The following is a 21506-nucleotide window of genomic DNA, read 5'->3' as shown; positions in this document are numbered from 1 at the left end:
CGATGCGAGAAAAGCTTCTCTGCTCTTAAACATCCTTTGTCTACAAGCGTCTGTTGCATCTGCAGAGACTGATGAAAACACTCAAACTGGGTTAACTGTCACATTAATGGTGGTCAAATCAAAGCACGGCAGTAGAACTCAGGGCTGTGACGGTTTTTAAGTAAAAAAGTGACATCTTGGAGATAAATGCCTTCAGAATTTTTTCCTTTTACCAATCCATTAAGGCCAACACAACTTCCTAGCATCCATTTACATCTTAGTTCACAAGATAAAACGGAGACGCTTTGAGAATCTGTGGCCGGTGAGATGATTTTTCAGCCTTTACTGTCTAAGTTTTTACAAGTGTGACCCGAGCAAGGGACTCTTTATACAATATCAGATAGTTAATAAATAAAGACCATGACATCGAACTTAACATATCTATCTTTAATTACATATTTAAGATGGAAAAATCAAATACAATTGCTAACATTTACAGTGAAACCAAACCTTCAACAGTTAAAGAAACTACAGGAATTGACCCCTGGTGGCCACCCATCCAGTTAAGTTTGAACCCGACACAATAGAAACATAATTCTTCTTCCTAACAGCATCATGTCGATAAAACTTTAAACTGTGTGGCTCTGACAGTGAATCTAAAAGAGCCTCTCGGGTAAATGGCCTCATGGCTTCAGATTATACTCTATTGTTTGTGTCCGTCAATACCTGCATGCTGGGAAAATGTCCTAATGTTGGCTCACATAACATCATGAAGATTTGCTCCAGTGTTCCTCTTTTATAATCATTTAAAAACAATAGCTTGACAATATTTAATATATATTATATTATATATATATTCAATATTTGGTTGAAATGATTCTTTTTATGGGTGTCAGTGGACAGATGACAGACAGAGAGTGATGCGTTTATTATCATAAAAAGTTTAATAATGCAGTGTGAAATTCTATACATTTTACTATGGATCTATCTATGGATGATACATAGATTACATTTTATCTATTTTATGTAGTCATTTGCGTGACAGATTGATTCACGCTGCAGGAGTTTAATCAGAGAAATACCATCTGATGATAAAAACCTGGCAACCAAATTTAGAGATAGATGAGTGGCATTTAAAAAGGATGTGCCGAGATGTCAGCGAGTTCAGATCTGTGACATTATTGACCGAGCCGGCAGCTGACTGACAGCCAGGTCACAAGTTCCCTCAGAGATATGACCCAGCAGGCACACAGGCTAAAACGGAGGCTCTGATTGACTGCCTGAAGCAGAATTTAACCTTAAATGGTTATTATGTCACTAAAGCTGAAGCTTTGAGCGCAGATAGCCAAACTGACCCGATATCGCCTGATATTTTTGAAGGATTCTTAACTGTGGCATATCAGATTTAAACTTCAGTAAATACGAAATAGATGTTTTATATTTATCTTGATAGTCTTGTACTCTGGGAGTATAATTGATCCCCATAGGTGAATAGTCACTTGTCTAAGCTCATACATGGAGAGTCTTATGCAACAAGTGGGAAACCAATCGTCACACGGCATCACTAAGTCAATGCGTTCACGTAAATGCAATTTCCGGCCGGATACATAATTAAAAAGAACATGATCGTAGCAATACATAAGAGATGGCCACAGGTGACACACGACACTCGACGATCTCATCTATCACACAACAGCAACACAACTGAACAAGGGCACCAGTTTTCTCCCTTTGTATCCTAGTGATGTCCATCTCAAAACCCAAGTTTAAAAATAAGTTGCTTAAAAGTAAATTGCTTAATAGCCTGAGGTTGCATGGTATTAAAAATACATTTCAAAACCAAATAAATAAAACAACTAAAGAGAGAGGGGTAAGGGAGAGACCGATATCGTAGTAATCCTCCTTAATTTTAATTAAATATGCTTTACATTTAATTGAAATTGGACCCATTTGAATTCTCTGCTTATGTCCCCCTTAATATTGGTGAAAATCTTGTTATATACAGTACTGTGCAAAGGTTTGAGGCAGGTGTGGAAAAAATGCTGTAAACTAAGAATTCTTTCAAAAATATAAATAATAATTGTTTATTTTTATCAATTTACAAAATGCAAAGTGAGCGAAACAGATGGGAAATCTAATCAAATCAATATTTGTAGGATTCTAGTGAGGTGTATGATCAACCAATTATACCACGTTGTATACTATATAACACGTGCTAATGATCATCATTTTCACAAGTTGGTTGAAACACAGTCTCTAAGTGAGAAAGATACAGCTGTGTAGGAGCTGAAAACTGGGTGAGGAACAAACTCTGCTACCGAGCTGAGGTTGTGGAAGACAGTTTCATGTCACAGGTCATACACCATGGCAAGACTGAGCACAGCAACAAGACACAGGGTAGTTCTACTGCAGCAGCAAGGTTTCTTCCAGACAAAGATTTCAAAGCAGACTGGGGTTTCAAGATGTGCTGTTCAAGCTATTTTGATGTTGGTCGGCCAAGGAAACTTAATGCAGCAGATGAAAGACACATCAAGCTTAATTCCCTTCGAAATTTAAAGATGTGCTGCCGTGCCATCACCTCAGATCTGGCAGAAACCAGTTTGACCCAGGTACACCCATCTACTGTCCGGAGATGTCTGGCCAGAAGTGGTCTTCATGGATGAGTTGCAGCTAAAAAGCCATTCCTCCGACATGAAGACAAGGCCAGGTGACTCAACTATGACACAAGCATAGGAACTGTGGTGCAGAAAAATGGCAGCAGGTGCTCTGGACTGATGAATCAATTTTTGAAATATTTGTCTGTAGCAGAAGGCAGTTTGTTCGCCGAACAATAATGAGTGTTTACAGGCAACAGTGAAACATGGTGGAGGTTCCTTGCAGGTTTGGGGCTGCATTACTGCAAATGGAGTTGCAATTGGACTTCAAATCGCAGAGAATCGCTTTAACACTTCCACTTTTAAAGCACTCTTAGTTTACAGCATTTTTTCACACCTGCCTAAAACTTTTGCACAGTACTGTATATGGTTAAAATTGCAATCATTCATGGAAGTTGAATTTATTACAATTTTCATGGGGGTTTGTTTACACCACTTGAGCTCAGCTTCCTGCGACCTGATCGAGTTGCCCTCTCCTATCACAGTTTTTGAGCAGTTTATGAGTCTGTATGACATTAAGATCAAACACACACACAGTCTGGTTTTGTTCACTAACTGGCTGCTAGTTGTGTCTTCATTGGTTTCACTTATATTCTGATAAATTGTCAAAAAAGTTAATTTATTTAATACTAGGGAACTAACCCAGGTCTAGTCTAATCGGCTCTGTTTCATTTCTGACACACTTCTTCCACTTCCACCACCACTAGATGCTACTGAGCATTTTCTTCAGTCAGCTGTGTGTGTCAGTGTGTGCTGTGCGATGAGGGGGTGTGTTTGTTTTCAACACTGGTTATTATCACAACACTAATTACCCAGGGGGATTGTGGGAAAACAAGTCATTCTTAAGAAAAAGAAACCCACAGAGAAGTGGGGCGAGGGAGGAAAAGTCTGAAAACAAAAGCGCAAAGTGTGGGGTTTTTGGCGGCAACTTGAAAGGAAGTCCTCCAGCCGAAAACAAGTGTGTATCAGCAACAATCATCATGTGACCGCAAGGCTCTTTCTCCATGTTCCTACCCAGAGAAACTGTGTTGTGATCTTGGTCAATGTTTAGCCAAGCAAAATCTGTTTTGGACACATTTAACTTTTACTACCTGTTAAAGGACGCCCATGGATCAATAATTATCTTAAAGTTTGGCTTCGACTTGTTGGACTTTAGCTGTGAAAAAGTTGGCCCCTTGTTTCTCTTGTACATTTCAAGGAGGTTCAGGTTCAAGTGTCTCTCAATGGCTTTTATTTTCTTCTCAACATCTTCCAGAACTCCTAGTCCAGAGTTGAAATTGATTATCTGTGCAGGAAATTACTAGCAAACCTTTTCATTTTTTTATCTACAAAATCTATCTTATCTAAACGGATAGAATGTGTCACCTTGTGTTGACATAGGATTTACATTTCTCACTTTACTACATTAACCAGCAATATATTTCAGTTTGACATGAAAATTCCGGTGAAAACAACACAAGAAAACAACAGCTCATAGCTGACAGAAAACAGTTTCATTATCATTTAACTGTTATTATTATCACCTAAGATGGTCAATATGCAGATCCAGGAGCCTTTAGTTCAGGGTTGTCAAACTCAGTCACACAAGGGGACATTATATCCGCAGTGTAAGTCTGGGCAAAACAAAATGTATTTCTAACAAACTATCTCCATCAAAAAACATTCAAAGAGAAGGCAAGACTAGATTAGCTTTACATTTGGAAAAGTATCAGTAAATACTCAACATGTGAGTCTATCAAAAAAATGTATGAAGAGTGAGTGTTGACATTCATTGTGACACAGGTTTTCAACATCCATCCATCCACCCGTCCAAGTCAGCAGTTGACATGCATCAGGAAGCAGCAGCTATGTCTTCCAAAGTTGGAAAACACACACCTGCCAGTGAGTCATTGAAGGTTGAATGAGAAAAGGGTTACACACACACACACACACTGGAGCTGTCTATCATCATGAGTGGACTGCATTTTGGTGTGTGTGTGGGTGTGTGTGTATGTGTGTGTGTGTGTGTGTGTGTGTGTGTGTGTGTGTGTGTGTGTGTGTGTGTGTGTGTGTGTGTGTGTGTGTGTGTGTGTGTGTGTGTGTGTGTGTGTGTGTGTCACATTAACTCATTAACATTAATCCTCTGCCCTGTCATCTTTATGGATGTAGACATCACAGAAATCGGCATTGAGTGCCTTATACGTTTTATCTGTAACATTTTCAAAGGAACATATAAGGTCCAGAAGGACTTCCTATACCTTCTATAATACATGTGTTCTTATGCTTCTTTAAGACAACTAACAAATTTCACCCATTTTAATGAAAACAAAATAGCAGGGATGTCAGCAAAATACTTAAACAGCAGCTACAAATTGAAAAGTGGAAACATGGTATTTAAATATTCAGAGTAAACTAATTATATATGTACGGTACAGTCTCTAATTTAATATGGAATCAGGATTTTACACATTTTATTAACCACTAACTGTTGATTGGATTACCAAATGTGAATTTCTACTTTCACCTTTATGTCTTTAGTCTTAGTCACATCTCATGTGTGTAAGCCTGCTCGACTCAACTATTTGTTACACTGACTTTTTCAGATCCATATGTGACCTTAAACTACCCTGGCTAGAAGGGCGTCTTGCATGAAAGGGGGAGATCAGTTATCAGCAAGGCTGAGTAAGAAAAAGAAAGGGATACATTATGGTCGTGGCCCTCCCTGGACCCGTGTCTCTAGACATACGGGGTCTCCAAAAGTCTGAGTCACTGAAGCAGGCACGAAGGAATATATTACCATCTGTAATGCCTCAACTGGACAGTCAGCATTATTCAGATCCAGAAACACAAAGATTTGAAAGCACGGAAGCTTGTCCGTGATTTTAACAACACCTAGAAACCCTCCTCGTGTACAGGACATATTTTTGCGATGCTAAAGGAGATTCTAACTAACTGAAGCTTTTACTTTGTTGCTGCTCACATCTATAATCAAGCACTTTGACCTTAAATTTCAAATATTTAATGATACGCTGTGAACCTATTAATACATATATAAATTGAGGAGTCTGTTTGAGTGTGTGTGTGTGTGTGTGCATGTTTGTATTTGAGGTTGCAACCAACAGATGGTGGTGGGTGCAATGAGCTGCTACATGGTAATTATGGCTCGTAATTATGGATCGTGGCAAAAAAGTGATGAGTCTAGGATTGTGTGTTTGTGTGTGTCTAGATATGAACTTCAGTCCAGATAATTATTAGAAAGACACTTCTGGGGGGAAAAACACAGCAACAACTGCTGGAAACACACCTGAACAGGTTGTCAATAGCAAAGTCCCCTTTGTCCTTTCTTTTTTTTAAGTCTGGTGATGGATGAAACGTCTTAGCAGAAGAGGATGATATAGCAGGGGTGTCAAACTCCATCGCAGAAAGGTCCAAAATATTTTAGCACTCTGGGCTGAACACATTTCATATTTACCAAACTTTCTTTAATAGGGAGTATCAACCCCCCATCCTTTCCTTTAACATCAGTTTTCCTCTTATAGAAATTTTCTGTGTAATTGTTGTGTAAAAGTCTCTAGTACTTATCTTGTATTAAACGCAGACACAAGGTTCTAGAAAGTGAATTACCTTGATCTTGATTTAGCTATGAGACTGACAAGAGATGCATAAATGGCTTGTCATAGGAAATGTCAATTTCTTGGTAATATAGGAAAGTAAGGAGGACACAGGGTCCTTCCTCAAGTTCTGGTGCATATTTCAAGGTCCAGCATACCCGAAAGTGAACGCAAATTTAATGTTTAGGCTCAAACTGAATTTTTCCTTGTGTTAGTTAGACCTGGTGAATTCGATTGACCGTTTAACAACTAATATCAAAGGTATATTAATTTGGAAATGTGAATTCATTTCTAATATTTGGTCAATGTGACACTGAAGAGTCAAAAGGAAGAGATAACAATGTTTTATTGTTTTTAATTCTCACTCAATTAATTTGATAATTATTCAATAAAAATAAACATTTCACCAAAACAAAAGACATGTACAAACATCTGTGTAAAACCTTAGTGGATCCAGAATGTTGTCCTAATAATATGTGAGGATTAGCGGCCTTCAATATTTCTAAAATACATGCCCTGAGCAGCTGCCATTGGCTTGAGACCCCGAGACCCAAGTAAGGAAATAAGAGGTAGAAAACCAATTAATATGTGAGGACATTGATTTGACAAATTATTTGTAGCTAGCAATTGGATTTTAAATGTGTACAACATTTCTAACAATGATGTTTTTTCTCTTAAATATAATCAATTAGACTTAAATCGAATTCATTCTTTTACTTGTATAGAAAAGTCCAAACAATTTTCCAACTTTCAAAAGTTCTGTTATGTCATCCTTGGATGGAGGTTACTCCCAATGTTAGGCCACACCCCCACTGTGCCCAGTTGCTGACCTGTGGTGTCAACAATCTTCTCCAAGCTAGCGTTTTTTTAATGAGTCTGGCTTCATCCTCGCACACTCGCACCTCTGCACGCTGGCAGCACCCCAATTTTAACATCAAGCCATCACTACAGATTAGACCAGTGCTACCTGCGTTATATAAGCCACTTCCTTTGCCATGCTGAACACAAACCAACACCTCTCGTCCACCTCGTTCTTCCTTAAGCTTTCTATTGCGAGTGTGTGGGTGAAGAAACTTGTGGAGGGTGGGAGTCCCCCTCTTCTATTATTTACAGGAAGCCCTCATGCATCTGTGATTTTCAGCGACAGGCTGAGCAGCTCACATCGTTTCTCCTGCTCTACTCTTCCACTCATCCTTTTGTCTTTTTCATCTTTTCCTCTCCATATTTTTCTGCCTCTTTAGAGAGACACTTTTCTTCTTCAGTCTGAAAGGTTTTTCATTCCACTCTGTGCTCTGGCGACAGAGTATCAGGGAGACGTGACACATCATTGTGTCAGAGCAGACAAACAATACAGACCCTCATTTGATTGAACAATTAAATTGTTGTTTTACTATCCTTGACACGTTCTTCCTGTTTCTCCTGAACTGATCAATACTCAGTTTAAGTGACCACTCTACATACATTATCACCTCAAACTTCTTATTCTCGGTTAGACAATACAAACTCAATCTACTTTAATACGTTAATATGACTTGAATGTTATTATTACTTTATGGTATCAGTCAAACACATGAATCCTTATTTCTTTTTCCTTACTCATAACAAAAATACTTTCTTTCATGGCAACACTTTCATGGCAGGTTCTATTTCCCCTCTCCAAGCGTCGGCTCCACCCTTGTACCTGTCTTCTCGATCCAAAAATAAGAGAGGAAGGGAGTGATGTCAGGGAGGAGGGACGTTAGAGGAAGAGCGTGAACTCTTTCGGAAAAGTCAGCATGGAAATAATTCATATTCTGCTCAAGTAGATCTTCTCACAGCTGACCGCTTCTCAGCGGCGTTGCCTCCCCTGCATCCCTCCTCTCCTGTGCGATCACGAGTCGTGATGAAAGTTTATTTATAATTCGGCTTTTTTAAACTCATTTAAAAAGCCCTGGATAACAAACTTAAACGTTGGTCTATACTAAAAAGGCCTGCCACTATTTTATTTCGATTTATTTATTTTGATTTTACTATTTTACTACTACACAACCATGACCTTGAGTTTGTGTACTCTCAGGGTGACTTCTTTATTCCAGACACACATTTTAGAACCTTTTCAGACAGCTCTGACAATTCTGGAGATTACTGGAATTCCACTTGGACTTGAGATGTAGCATATTAGATTAAGAAAATTATATTGCAAATGTAATTCAACAATGTACAACACATGTGCATTCCTTTGTGTTGACAACTGAAGAACAGTATTGCTTCTTCAATGAGATGTTCTGCCTCAATGATTGGTCTAGAAACTGGCTCTTAACTGGAAAATGTGGCCAATAGTGGATTAAAATCATTCAAAATACTGTCAATGACAAAGAGTTTTAATAACCATCCGGGCTAAAGAATAAAAAAGACATTTATACATAACTTATTTATCAACACACAGAAGCCTCGTTCTGTTAGTTCTCGAAGACTCAAAACTTGAAACCTAAGCAAGTATTTAAGTAATGTTTCAAGTTAAATCAGTCAAGAATTGACATAATGTAAGTCACATACACCTGACAAATCCCCCAAAAATTATTCTATTAGGTTTCGAAAAGAGAAAAATGACACCTGAATTGCTTGCAAACAGAACAAAAAAATAATTAGTGTGAGAAAACAGCAGAAAACATTTTTTTTTGTTTTCAAAAACTTGTGTGTGTGTGTGTGTGTGTGGGGGGGGGTGTGTGTGTGTGCGTGTGTGTGCGCGTGTGTGTTTGTGTGTGTGTGTATGTGTGTGTGTGTGTTTATGTGTGTGTGTGTGTGTGTGTGTGTGTGTGTGTGTGTGTGTGTGTGTGTGTGTGTGTGTGTGTGTGCGTGCTTACCGATGAGTAAAGGTGACCCTCCCCGTTCATGGCGATGTAGAGACCAGTCTTGACGGATTGGATGGCCACAACTCTCAGACCCACAGGAATTAAGTTAAACAAAGCTGAGGGGAAGAAGCCAGTAATGAGTAAGAGCAGGAGAGTGCCTTGAATTTTCTCTATGTGGAGCTAAAAAAAAGTCTCTATTGTTGAATTATTGCAGTTTAAAATGTTAAAAATTCTAAGACAGTACGTGCATGATGTAAACATACAAAAAAGTGTACGATAGACATAAATAAATAATTATATCTAAAGATGAGTATGACCTCCATGACCAGACGTTTTAGTTATTCCACACTTAGTTAATGTAAAATGAACTTCATCTCTTTTAGATTGAAGATAAGCAGCAGCAACATTTGCGATTCGACCAAGAGGTTGAATATTCCGGAGCCATCATCATGTGTCATTCTCATTTCCATAAAGATGAGCATCCAGCTGATTAGAGTCTAGAGCTGGCGTTCTTTTTAAATGTCACTGACGTCTTCAGACAAACAAGATGCAGCAGATTTTGTTCTGACATGCTGAAGAAGTGTTTTGAATATATATTTATGTAAAACAGTGCTGAGAACCTTTATGGGAGCGTTGTCAATATGCCAATCGATCAGCAGCCCCTCACTAGAGGCGTGTGGCTGCAGGGCTCCTATTCACTCAACCTTACAAAAATTGACTTAAAAAAAGTCAATTTTAAGTTTGAGCCGAATAGTTCAGTTCGCTCGACATGGGCAACACTGCATAGACATCACGTTTGGTTCTTTTACCACCTTTAAATGATCGATCAATCAATATTATTTATCACAAGGGAAATCACACAGGCCCCGCCCAAAGTGTTATTATAATGAGATGGGGGAAAGAATTAAGATAGACCCTGAGGTCATGGTTCATCATGTTCTATGACGGAACAGAAATTAGGTGGGGCTGATGGCAAAAAAGTGACCTCTAGTGTCGGTGAAAGTCAGTATTGAGGCTGAAAGGTCACGGTTTTCAGAACGGTACTGTGGCCAAACGGGCAGATTGATGCCGCCCAAATTTTGAGAGGTCACAAATCACCATCTGAACTTTGTCGGTGCAGTTTCAAGTTGTTTGGTTGTCTAAGGCTGCTGCTACTAGGTCGTAAAGTTGGCACAAAAAATGGGGTGTTTGGCGAAAATCGTCATTCAGAAATGTAACCTTTGCAGCCACTTTGTGGCTATTTTGCACCTAAATAGGCATCAAGAAAAGCGTAGTATATAAAATAGAATAGTAAGGCAATTGAACTGAGTATCCACGCAAAATTTAAAACACCTTTTGGGCCCCAAAATATCCAGGGTTGAGGTAAGCAAAGACCCTAAAGCGATTACCATGTAACAAATTCACACAAAATGTCATTTTCATTTTAGGTCTTATTTTCCACAATTTTGGGTTTTTGAGTCGAGTTGGGAAGAAGATACTGTCATCAGTGTAAAAATGGCTAAGGTGACAAGAGAACCTTTTATTTATCGCCTTGAAGACTTGGAGTAGGATAAGCTAATTTTGGTTCAGGAAACAAGGCCCTCCGGTTATAATTTGAGAAATAAAGTACTCAGTCAGTGGGCCATAAAGTCTTTGACAAATGCATCATAAAATAATGATTATATCACCCTTTGTGTCTTGCAAACAAGGTTCTGCAATAAAGTAAACAATGCCGTGTGTCTCATGTGGATAACAGACATAAAGGAAACATGGATGTGTAAAAACCCAGTGAGATATTGTAGAAAAGGATCAAATATTCTTAGCTGATTCGTTTGTATGTGAAACACTTGGTTACAAGTTTCACTGTATGAAATGCAAAAGCACATTATGACTGTTTAACCTTCTGTGTGTTCAATGTTAATACTGAAGAGAGGAACACCTGTTTCTTCAACCAAATTATCATTCATGCACCCAGTTTGTTTGTATGTGTCTCTGTGTGACCTTTGACTCACATGAGTTGGTGCTGTCGTCTTTGGTCCCATCCATACTTCCATCCTGGCCCATCTGTAGATAGAATCCCTGCCTGCAGAACAACCTGGTCACTATGCCCTTCAGCTGTGGTTCTGTAAAAATGCACAAAAATGTTTCAGGAGAAAAAAACAATTATAAACTTCAATCAACCCTCGCATTATAACTTCCTGAATTCCTTCAGGCACTTTGGTGTTTGGCCACAGTTTGGTCGTAGAGGACAATGTGACCACATGACCTGCTGGATCCTCAGGGATTCCCTTCAGGGAGACTAGTCAAGCACATCCAATCCATTACAGGATTCTCCGACTAATCCTTTCTTCCTGCTCGCTGTTCTGCTTGGAAAACTTGGTCAAATTGTTTCCAAACTTCTTCAGAGTAACCCGTGTCTATGTATGTGACGTGATAATCATAATATTTTAATAAGAATGTGGCACATTTATGTGTGTGGTCATTGTTTTGACTTGTTTTTAGAATGTTTCAATGAAATGAAAACAATTTATTAAATCTTCTAATCGATCCAAACTGTCATCTTGAAATTGAATTAAAATAATAGCTCTCGGAATTACAAAAGTGAACGGAGAATCAATTTATTCTGATTGTTGTTCTGCAGTTTTAATTATACCGACGATATTTGACGTCCCTGACAACAATAAGGAAATGGGGAAAAACGATATTGGATACAGGAGCTCAGACGGAGCAATGGGACAGACAAGACGGATTAATAAAAGCAATGTCAGACACAACCACTGCAGAGGCGAACGAAAACATGACAAGAACCACAATTGTTGCTTCCATTGTCACTTTGGTCTCTCCGCGGAAGATGCAGATTTTCACCGGAACACACCCTTTTTTCAAAAACAATGAACTCATTTGATGCCTCGGATGAGAAGAAGGGAATCCCCTTTGAAATGTGTGCGAGAGCAAATGTGTAGCAGAAGTCGGAGTCGTGAAAAGCCAACAATGACCCAGTTAGTAGCGAGAGAGAGAGCGGGAGACGAGGGTGTTTTCCATCGTCGTGAAGGATCCATCTTGTGCAGCAGGGGAGACGGAGGAACAAGGAGGCAAAAGGAGCAATCAAACTCACTGAATCCTCAGCAGGCACCAACGCCTGCAGGGTAGAGTTGTTATGAATCCATGCATTATTATGTTGGCTCGTCACAATAGGAGGTGTCGCCTTTATCCATCATTTCATCTTCTTACATTTCCCATTGTGTTTCATTTACAGAAATTGGCTATTGCTGTCAGGCTTGAATTAATAGCCACTTTCGCACTGCAGGAACTATTGTAGTTCCTAGAACCTTTCTGGGGCATTCCCCGGAAACTATCTAAAGACCCTCAGGGACTTTTAGTTATTGATGATAGTTTCAAAGGAATGTATATAAAGGGAACTCTAGTATTTGTTGAAATTGTGGGGTTGCTAAACACTGCCACTATAGTTTGTCTTGGTGATGTATGCAATGGTTACCTCACCAGCCCACCCCACCCCTTCCTCATGCGACATAAAAGAAACTAAAAACCAAACTTAAAATCCTATGGACTGTAAATGTCTATGATTCAAAGGTCAATGAAGGACTGAATGAGATTGGTCGCATTTAAGGAAGAAGATCAATACAACACAATGTAAACCGTTGATTGTTCTACCACAACTGAAATAGATTGATGGGTCGCGTCAAGCGATGAATTGATTAATCATCTTGTGAAAAATAAAAAGTTTTGTTGGCAGTGGAGGATGGGGACAATTGCCTTGATTTACGGATCGTCAACAATTATTTCATTTTTGCTCGAAAATCAGACTGTCAATTATCCAAGTATTACAATTGTCACTGTGGCACAAACAAATAGACACAGTTTTCGTTTCAAACACTAGAACTTCATTACAGACCGATCATTCTTAAGGACTTAGGAAGGCTCTTAAGAAGGGTTCAGCTAAGAAGAAGAGCCAAGATATGGTGTTCCCAGATACATTCTGAACTGTCTTCTACGGAGAACCTTAAGATGAAGCCAAAGACACTTTGTAAGAAGTTCTTAAATGGAGCTCTCCAATGCAGTGGTGCTGAAACTGAATAAGTCAATGCTAGGCAAGTTGATCACCCACCTCTTAGTCAGTGCATAAGTTACACACTCACAGACACTGACTGATATAGAGTAGCAGGTGGAGCTTCTCTAAATGTTACTGTTTGCTTTACATTTGTGAAACACCACAGGGTTGTTGGTTGTTTTTATGTGTAGTGTAGATCATTTAGTTCAAATATTAAATAGTTTTTCTCTCCAGCTACTGTGTGCTTGAGCGTGTCGACCAATCAGAGGACTTATGTTCTCACTCAAGTGTAGTGTTGCCATTGCATGATCAGTTTCTACAAATCAATTCTACAACTTGGTGTGATTCTGTCTGACCTTTCACACATTTAAGTATTTACATGTAGTACTATAACATTGTATATGCAGATGTGTGTGGAATAATTAAACGTGTAATTCAATAAAGCGTTGTTGTTTTTTCCTCATTGAGTATTCTGTCCGTGAAGGTTCTCATTCATCGAGGTCCAAGAGTTTCAAATGCTAGTCAACTAGACTGTGTAGAGTTCTAGGGAGACGTTTCGCTCCTCATCCGAGGAGCTTCTTCAAGTTAAAATAAGCTGTGGTTAGGAGCCAGTATATATCCTGCTAGGGGCAGGAGCAGAGAACAATAGGGAGCTTATTTGGAACTTGAAGAAGCTCCTCGGCCGAGGAGCGAAACATCTTCCTAGAACTCTACACAGTCCAGTTGACTCACTTTTGAACTTCTCGGATTCATTGCGTATTATGATTTTATGAGTTTTATGATTTGGAAAAGTGGAGGATATAAATGTGGCTGACACGGCTTGATCACAAAGCATTTGGTCGTTTAGAAGGCTGTTAAGAGTGGTTCAGCTTTATCTTACATTTACATCTTAGTAAAAGTTCATATCAACACTGTAAAGAAGATCATAGCACTTATATTCTTCTTGAGAAAGTGAGACATCCGGTCATTATTGGTTTTACTGCACATATTTCTTCAACATGATTGTTCTAAATATTGAAACAATCCCACAAAGCCATGACAATGTCTCTATGCCGCATGTCAAACAGATAACAATAAGAGAACTGGAGATGCTGCTCACTTGAATCTAAATTAGACATTTATCAACTCAAAATCCTCCTAGTTTTCGGTTGAAGGGCAGATGAGGTGAACCAACACCTAATTTACAGCAGCAGCCTTTCGTTTCACTGTGGGTTGTTTTTTATTAGACATTTACAATAATTATTTCATATTGAATTTGAAGAGTCAAATGTAGCACTTTTTTTGGCATTAATTCTAGAAGACTACATTTCCATTGGAAGGTGCCTGTAAGGGGACAGTGAGGTTTATGATCACTTCTGTTCTTGAGACAACGTTTTATGTTGCAAAACAGTTCAAAGGCCATTATTCTGGATTAAGCAACAGATGCTGTAATATAATCTTCTTAATCGTCTCTGTCTATGGATGAGAGTGAATGACTGTACTTACACTTGTGCTGTTGTTCTGCTTTAACACCACTTCTCTCCTCCGACTCCACCACCTCTACCATGTCTCCTTTCCAACTAACAATCAATTCAACACTTCTACATAAACACCTTATACCATTGTCCCATGTCGCCACAGTGACATTCTCGCATCCCTGCCAAGGTGATGCTCTTCCCAATCTTCTCCACATCCCTATCTGTTACTAGGGAAATTCCCATTCTGTTGTTGCCATGACAACAGCCTTGTGATTCCAGTAGAAGGGTATTCCCCCATCCTCTTGCATGTACAGTACACACACACAAGCACACAGACAGCTTTTAATTCCACTGTAATATGACGTGATTCAATTAGTCCAACAAAATCAGACCGTCTTCTAATTGAAATCTAAACAGCAATACAGCAGCATATGTGCATCAAATAAAAGAAGACTTTGTATCGAATAGAATACGACTGAGCAATGCACGGCTGAATACAACCACTTTTGGATTAATTTCACTGAAAAGTGAACAAATGATCTCAGACTTCACTACTGCAGCAACGACTTGCATTTTGGAAGGCAGGACGTCATGCCAAAACATGTCGGTTTGAGGATTTAAGCGAACATGTTTCACTGAGTACCACCTTGTTTCAAGAAAGGGAGTTCCTAGAGGCATTTTACTGCGACTATGTTACTTATTTATTTTCACATGTAACTCAATTCAGCTGTGAGAAAGATATCTTAACTCAAGTTCTATACAACATTAAGTTTAATCAATCAAGGGTGAATGACTTTTATGTTTAAAGCTTGCCTTTGAAGTTCTCTTTGAAACACGTCTATGAGTTCTGCAGCATTTGTTATAGTCGTCAAAAACAACACATTGCAAGTAAAAAGTATCTTGAAGAACAACAAAAAAGCCATTGGTGCGCCTCACCCCACCATATGTTTCACTAACAACCTAACCCAGGGAGAGCTCAGTATGAACTCAATGAAAGGTCAATGAAAGGTTTAAAAACAATATGGAGTTACAGGGTTCTACCTAAATATTTGGTTATAATCATCATTACCTTTAGACATTTGAAGCAGCAGCCATAGCAAAATCCAGACAAGGAGTGACCCTTATAAGAACTTGTGGTTTTGATTAAATATCTAATTCATTAATATACTACTTTTTCAGAATCTAATTTAAATTGTGTTGCGTGTTGCACTGCAAAATCCTGTGTCTCTAGACACAGCAATATAAGCGATTCAGTTTTCATACCAAGAAAATAAATTAGGTGTTACTTCTGTGAATGTAAAGGCTTGCTTTCTTCTCAAAACCTACTGATGAATCGCTCTAATCCTCACCTATGTCAACTTACGCTTCACCGTACTTAGCCTTGCTTGTTAATAGATGCATTTCCGATCACAAGTCACACAACCACGCCGGTGTTTAACCAGCTTACGATAACTGAGCATCGCAATCGTCTTCAAAATTGTTTTATTTTTTTAGAATAAAACATTAATTATTTTATCCTATGATTTAATGATTCAAATACATAAAGATTACATCTGTACCTTTGAAGCGCAACCAAATCTACCATTTGTTTATTCTATGAAACTGTCTTTACTTATATACATTCTAAAATGTTGTGTTAAATGTCCAGACACTCATGTGGAAGAACAATACTAAAAATGTTTCAGAATAACATCCTTAAAAATATATATACAGTATATACTGTATATATGTGGTAAAAAAAAGAATATATTCATAAATATATATGTAAGTAAGTAAGTAAGTAAGTAAGTAATATTTATTTATATAGCGCTTATAATGTGCATAGCACAGAGCGGGGTTTGTATGATATATATCAACAGTTAAATCCCCTCAATTATTCAGTTTTCCAGATCCAGTCACCCACAGACACTTTTTAATCTCCTGTCCAACACATACACGAGCAATAAAGTGAGGCGTCTTCGTGTCAGAAGCAGATTCATATCAATTGTCTTAGACGAAAACTATTTTGGCGTTTGCTGAAAGTAAACAAATTAGAGTGAATGTTTAATAAAGCCATGATGAAGTCTCCTCGTCTCTCCTTCACAGAACCTCTGGAAGCCAGTCGGGGTCTTTGGCAAACACAAGCTCACCGAGGGGATCCAGAGCATGTTGGCGAGCTCTTGTCTGCCGGGAAGCACCAAGATGGAGGAGAGGAGAGATGATAAGATCAATGAGGGAGGATAGGAAGTGGAAAGGTGTTACTTATGGAGAGGGTGTGAAGGGTGGAAGGGGTTGAGGTGTCAAAACAGAAAAGCTGAAACATCAGATGGTGTACGCGAGAGGTAGAACGGAGAGGTGTGGATCGTTGGGATTGAAAAACGTACAGCTGTGAAACGGCCAACGAAGGCGGAGAGGAGGGCGACGAGAGTGATACAGGAGGTGAGGCACGACCAGAGGAAAATGGTGAAATGGAAGGAAGAGATCGAGGAGGAGAAGAAGAAGACGCTGGGGAAAGGGAGGAGGTGTTATTATTCGTGTCACTCAAGACATCAGATGAGAAATCAGGCCGGAAGGAAAGATGAAAGTTGAGAAAATGGATTGAGGTTCGTGAGAAGACAAAAACGTAAAAAATAACACAATTGTTTTCTTATTGGACTGAAGTAAAGCACATGTAGATATTTATTTGGTGTTAATATCAACCATCATTATGACCTCCAGGTGAACACACATTTAGAGTGTATTTGCAATAAAATATCAAATAACACTCCCAGATCTGTCCATCTTTGTTCAAAAGACTAATTATTGATTAGTATTGATTTATTGCTCGCCAAATGAGAGATGACTGACAAACACCAGAGGCCGGTCGACATTTGAACGCGTGACATTTGGAACTCACTCTCTCACTCCTTCATCAAACAGAATAAATAACAATATTGGCTCGTCGTCAATCAGATCGGATCAATAAACATTTTGGCAAACATCTGTTTGTGAATGTTTCCTCCTCGGCATGTATCAGAGGGTGTTGTGTATGGCAACAGATGTGTGGTGTTGTGTGTTGTCACTGATGGATAATTGTGTTTCTTCAGTGAGATCCCTGAGACTCAGTGACACACATAGCCAGAGTGACTAGACAGGCCAGTGTGTGTCTCTCAATAATGGATGTACCTCAGAGAAACCCGTGAACCATGAGACACTACGAGACATGACAAGTGTGTGTATGTGTCACACAAAGATGCGCGTCAGGCTGATGTTCGGGGCGCGTGCACGCGTAAAGGTGTTCAAGGTGCCACCTGTGTGTTCATGGAACATGTTCTCGACACAAAGAGAGTCTGAACATAAAAACAGTGGCGCCTCAGTGTCTCTTCCTTCCACCATCATACCTTGTCTCCGTAGCCTTCGCTTCTTCAGGCCGAAGATCCGGACTTTGGAGAAGATGTCGACCAGGTTCCCGTTGCACAAGCCCTGCTTCTTCCCGGGGCTTTTCCGCCGCCGGTGAGTGGTCGGCCGGTGGGCGTGTTGCTCCCGCGCCTGTCGCTTCTGCCGGATCAACCCGCTGGCGATGGCAGCTGCCATGTCTCACGACGTCTGGGTCCGTGTCTCTGGTGACCGCACGAACTCAAGTCTCCTCCGGCGCCGCTAGAACGGCTCCATACTTGTGCCACAAGTCCAGGTGAACACTTGGGAGTCAGCGCATCCTAGACCTCCGGCGGACTGGACGAGAAGCGCTTCACCTGTCGCCGCCTCACCGGTCAGTGAGCGGCGGCTCCGGACAGCGGACCGCGAGGGTCAGCCTGTCCGCCCATGGTCACGGTGCAAGGCGGGCACAGACGGACTGGTGTGAGTCCTCTTCTCCTCTCTCCTCCTCCTCCTCCTCCTCTCCCTTCACTGAGACCTGCCGTTTGTATTCCGCCAATACTGGCGCGAGGCGCGCGCGTGCCGCCGCACCAGATGCGCGTGGCGAGGTTCAACGGAAACCAGAACCGAGTCCTTCAAAATAAATGCATTCTGGTTCCTTGAAGCCCCGGAGCTTTCTTGAGATTTAAAGCGGGTTTTTACGTTGAACATTTCATTGTGTGAGACGCCGTTAAAGCGGCCCTACGACTCCGGCCTCTAAATAATAATATAAAACAAACATTTAGAAATATTTCCAATGACTATCTAACAATTGTATTACTAGTACAACTCTATATATAACTCCTTTCTTCTCTTTTATCGTCCTTTATGGTTGTTGGCTTGATGTTTCTTGTAGAGTTTGAAATTAAATGCATTTAAAATGAAATATTCCACAATTTATTTATGCCAATAAAATGTTGTCAATTTAATTTATTTTTCTTTTAAATTGTAAAATGTATGACATATGATGGTTTATTTCGTTAGAACCCTTAAAGAAAATTACAAAAAAAATGAAGTGTTATACAATAAAATTAAGACTAAAGCTTCTTTTAGAGTATACCTTTATTCAATTGTTTATTTTTGTAAGTTTTACCATGATACCCAGCTATGTTTTTGTTGCTTCCTTCTTTTGACTTGATAATGCGTCCCCCAAGGAAATGTAATTTCCCACCCCTCCTCTATATCCACTATTTCTCTTCAGTCTTAATGTGTGTTCGTTAGAGCTTGTTGTTTAACAACAATAAACCAGATCCTTCAGTGGTTAATATACACAATTGATGGCTGCGAGCATAAAATAAAAAATGTGCGAGCGTGCACATACAACACACCAGGGACAAGTAAGAAAGTAAGTAAGTAAGTAAGTAAGTAAACTACAAGGTGACTTGATTGACAGTCCAATTAATAGACAAAGAGAAGTTCAAAGTATGGCCTGGGGGTGTTTGCAGCCCCTGATCAAGTTTCTTTTAGCAAACATCTCATAATTGCACTTTTAATAATAAGTTATAAGTTTGCAACACTAAAATGAACCCTTGTTTCATTTTTGTTCCATTGTTAAAACCTATTTCACATCAAACCAAAAACATGCTTTTAGGGTTACGAAATAAAAGTGGTATATGTTAGGGACCTTTGTGTCCCTTGTGACTGATGTGTTTAATTGATTTCTAATGTCAGTGGTTGAGCCAACATTGAGCCCTGTGAACTCAAACTATTACTTATGTGACTGCAACTTCTCTGACCTCAAACTTTTCAATGATTTTAATATTCTGTCTTCCAATAACAGAATAGTCTCTCATGGTTTGATCTGAGCACTCTCCGACATCATTCATGCACTTTTCTAAAGACTCTGATTTTATTGAATGTTGTCCAGAGCTACAATGACCCAGTTATTTTTCTACTTGGAGATGAATGAGTGCAGATTTTATTTCATAGTGACATGCGCAAATTCATCCAAGGTGTGTGTAAAGAGAATAAGTGCAGCGATGAAATGAGACCTGCTCGGCTCATTACCACCTCCCACACATTCAGAGCTTATTCAGCTCCTGACAGCCCCTTTGAATGGAGGCTTTAAAAAATGCAGCAGGTGGAGGTGGGCTCACATGTCTGGGTCTTACACGGTACACGTGGCTGCCCAGGTTTTTTTCCAAGATCTTTATCCCTGACATCGAATCTTGGCATGAGTAATGTGATGATTGCTACATTTCAGCCCCATTTGATGTTGTGCTTTCATCAACACAGGGAACTGTACAGAGGAGATGATAGAAGCATATTGTCATGAATTTCAGGGGCCAGTAATAGCATATGTTGATAATAAGAATGAATACATAGATATAACTGATGTTTACCAATGTATTCAATATATGTACATATATAAATATAAAGGTATAATCATTTAAAATGATAATGACTGCAATTTGACCAATTTGAGGATCTTCTTTTCTTTATAACAAAAAAAAACACTTTAACTAAATGTAATATTAATAATGAAGCCAAAATCACCAGGCTGAAAGGAAAACCTACAGAAAAGAGATTGTCAAAGTCGACAAGGCAAAAACATTTAATGTTAATAATAGAAATAAAAGTTTTTTTAATTAAAGAATAAAGATATTCCACCTTTGAGTTTCAGTAACTAGTTTGTTCAACACAGTGTATTCAAAACACTTGAAATGTATCTTGCCCACTAAACCATGTCTTTATAATACGGATTTTCTATAAATGCTGGTATCTAGCATTTAGCGTTTGATAGCCAAAGAACAATGATCTATTTTGTCCACTAGATGGGAGTAGAGGATAAGATAACGTATTCCTGGTTTGTCAACAGGTCACTTTCTATAAAGTAAAATCTTATAGTAACCATGTTAATCCAAATACAACACTATTAAATCCGGTTAAAGATTTTTCTTTATATATATATATATATATATATTCTTCTTGTCAGAATGATTCATGTGCTGCAACAGGATTCATGTTTATACTTTTTTATCGGGTTTCAGCAGGAAAATGTGTGTGATCTTTGACCGCAAGATTGCTGACCTAGTTTTATTTTGGGATAGCGAGATCCAAAGTGACAAGGACGATGTGCGCGTGTGTGTGCGTGTGTGCATGTCTGAGACTTTGCTGCCACAATGGGACACCAATGAAGTCAGCAATGTATAATAGATACATGAGTTTTCTAAAAGTGTGTTCGTGCGTTTGTTTGAGTCTATCCAGGTCAGTAAAGTGAGCGGGTTCTGAATAAATCAAAGCTACACGTTCATTAAAATTAATATGCTGCTTTTTATAACATCTGCGAAATGCAGAATCCACTTTTAACAACCTGCATGGGAACAAATGTGCCGGAGACAGTTTTAGGAAAATATGTCGAAGCAACATTGCCCTCTTGAGGACACAGACGTCACTTCACCCTCCATCCATCCCTGTTTAATTACTCTCTCATTTAACTTAACAAACACTTGCTTCCAATAGCATAAACATGACATCACTAGTATGGTATGTTTGAGCCACAGAGAGGATGAACATCTTTCTGAAGCGTTTGGTTTGTGCGAGACACTGAGAATGACCAGCAACAGGCGCTCCAT

At 39.2% G+C, this 21506-nt stretch overlaps 1 protein-coding gene across 2 annotated transcripts in view; it reads right to left on the bottom strand.

Annotated features, from left to right (window-relative positions):
• LOC148080159 (fibroblast growth factor 14-like) overlaps positions 1-21506 on the bottom strand; it is a 45114-nt gene that overhangs the window by 6862 nt on the left and 16746 nt on the right. The window contains exons 1-3 of one of the 2 annotated variants that reach the window (XM_087791762.1): positions 17919-18365; positions 11046-11156; positions 9067-9170 (exon numbers count right to left, since the gene is read on the bottom strand). In XM_087791762.1, coding sequence (XP_087647888.1) covers positions 9067-9170; positions 11046-11156; positions 17919-18111 — 408 coding nt within the window. In that variant the 5' untranslated portion in view covers positions 18112-18365. Of the gene's footprint in view, positions 1-9066; positions 9171-11045; positions 11157-17918; positions 18366-21506 lie in introns of those variants that run through there. The other variant, XM_087791761.1, reaches the window with a different exon arrangement.

The sequence above is a fragment of the Callionymus lyra genome, chromosome 5, assembly GCF_982586985.1.
Source record: "Callionymus lyra chromosome 5, fCalLyr1.hap1.1, whole genome shotgun sequence".
Taxonomy (NCBI): Eukaryota; Metazoa; Chordata; class Actinopteri; order Syngnathiformes; family Callionymidae; genus Callionymus; species Callionymus lyra.
Note: the sequence above shows the minus strand (reverse complement) of the source record. Positions and strands in the feature narration are given on the sequence as shown.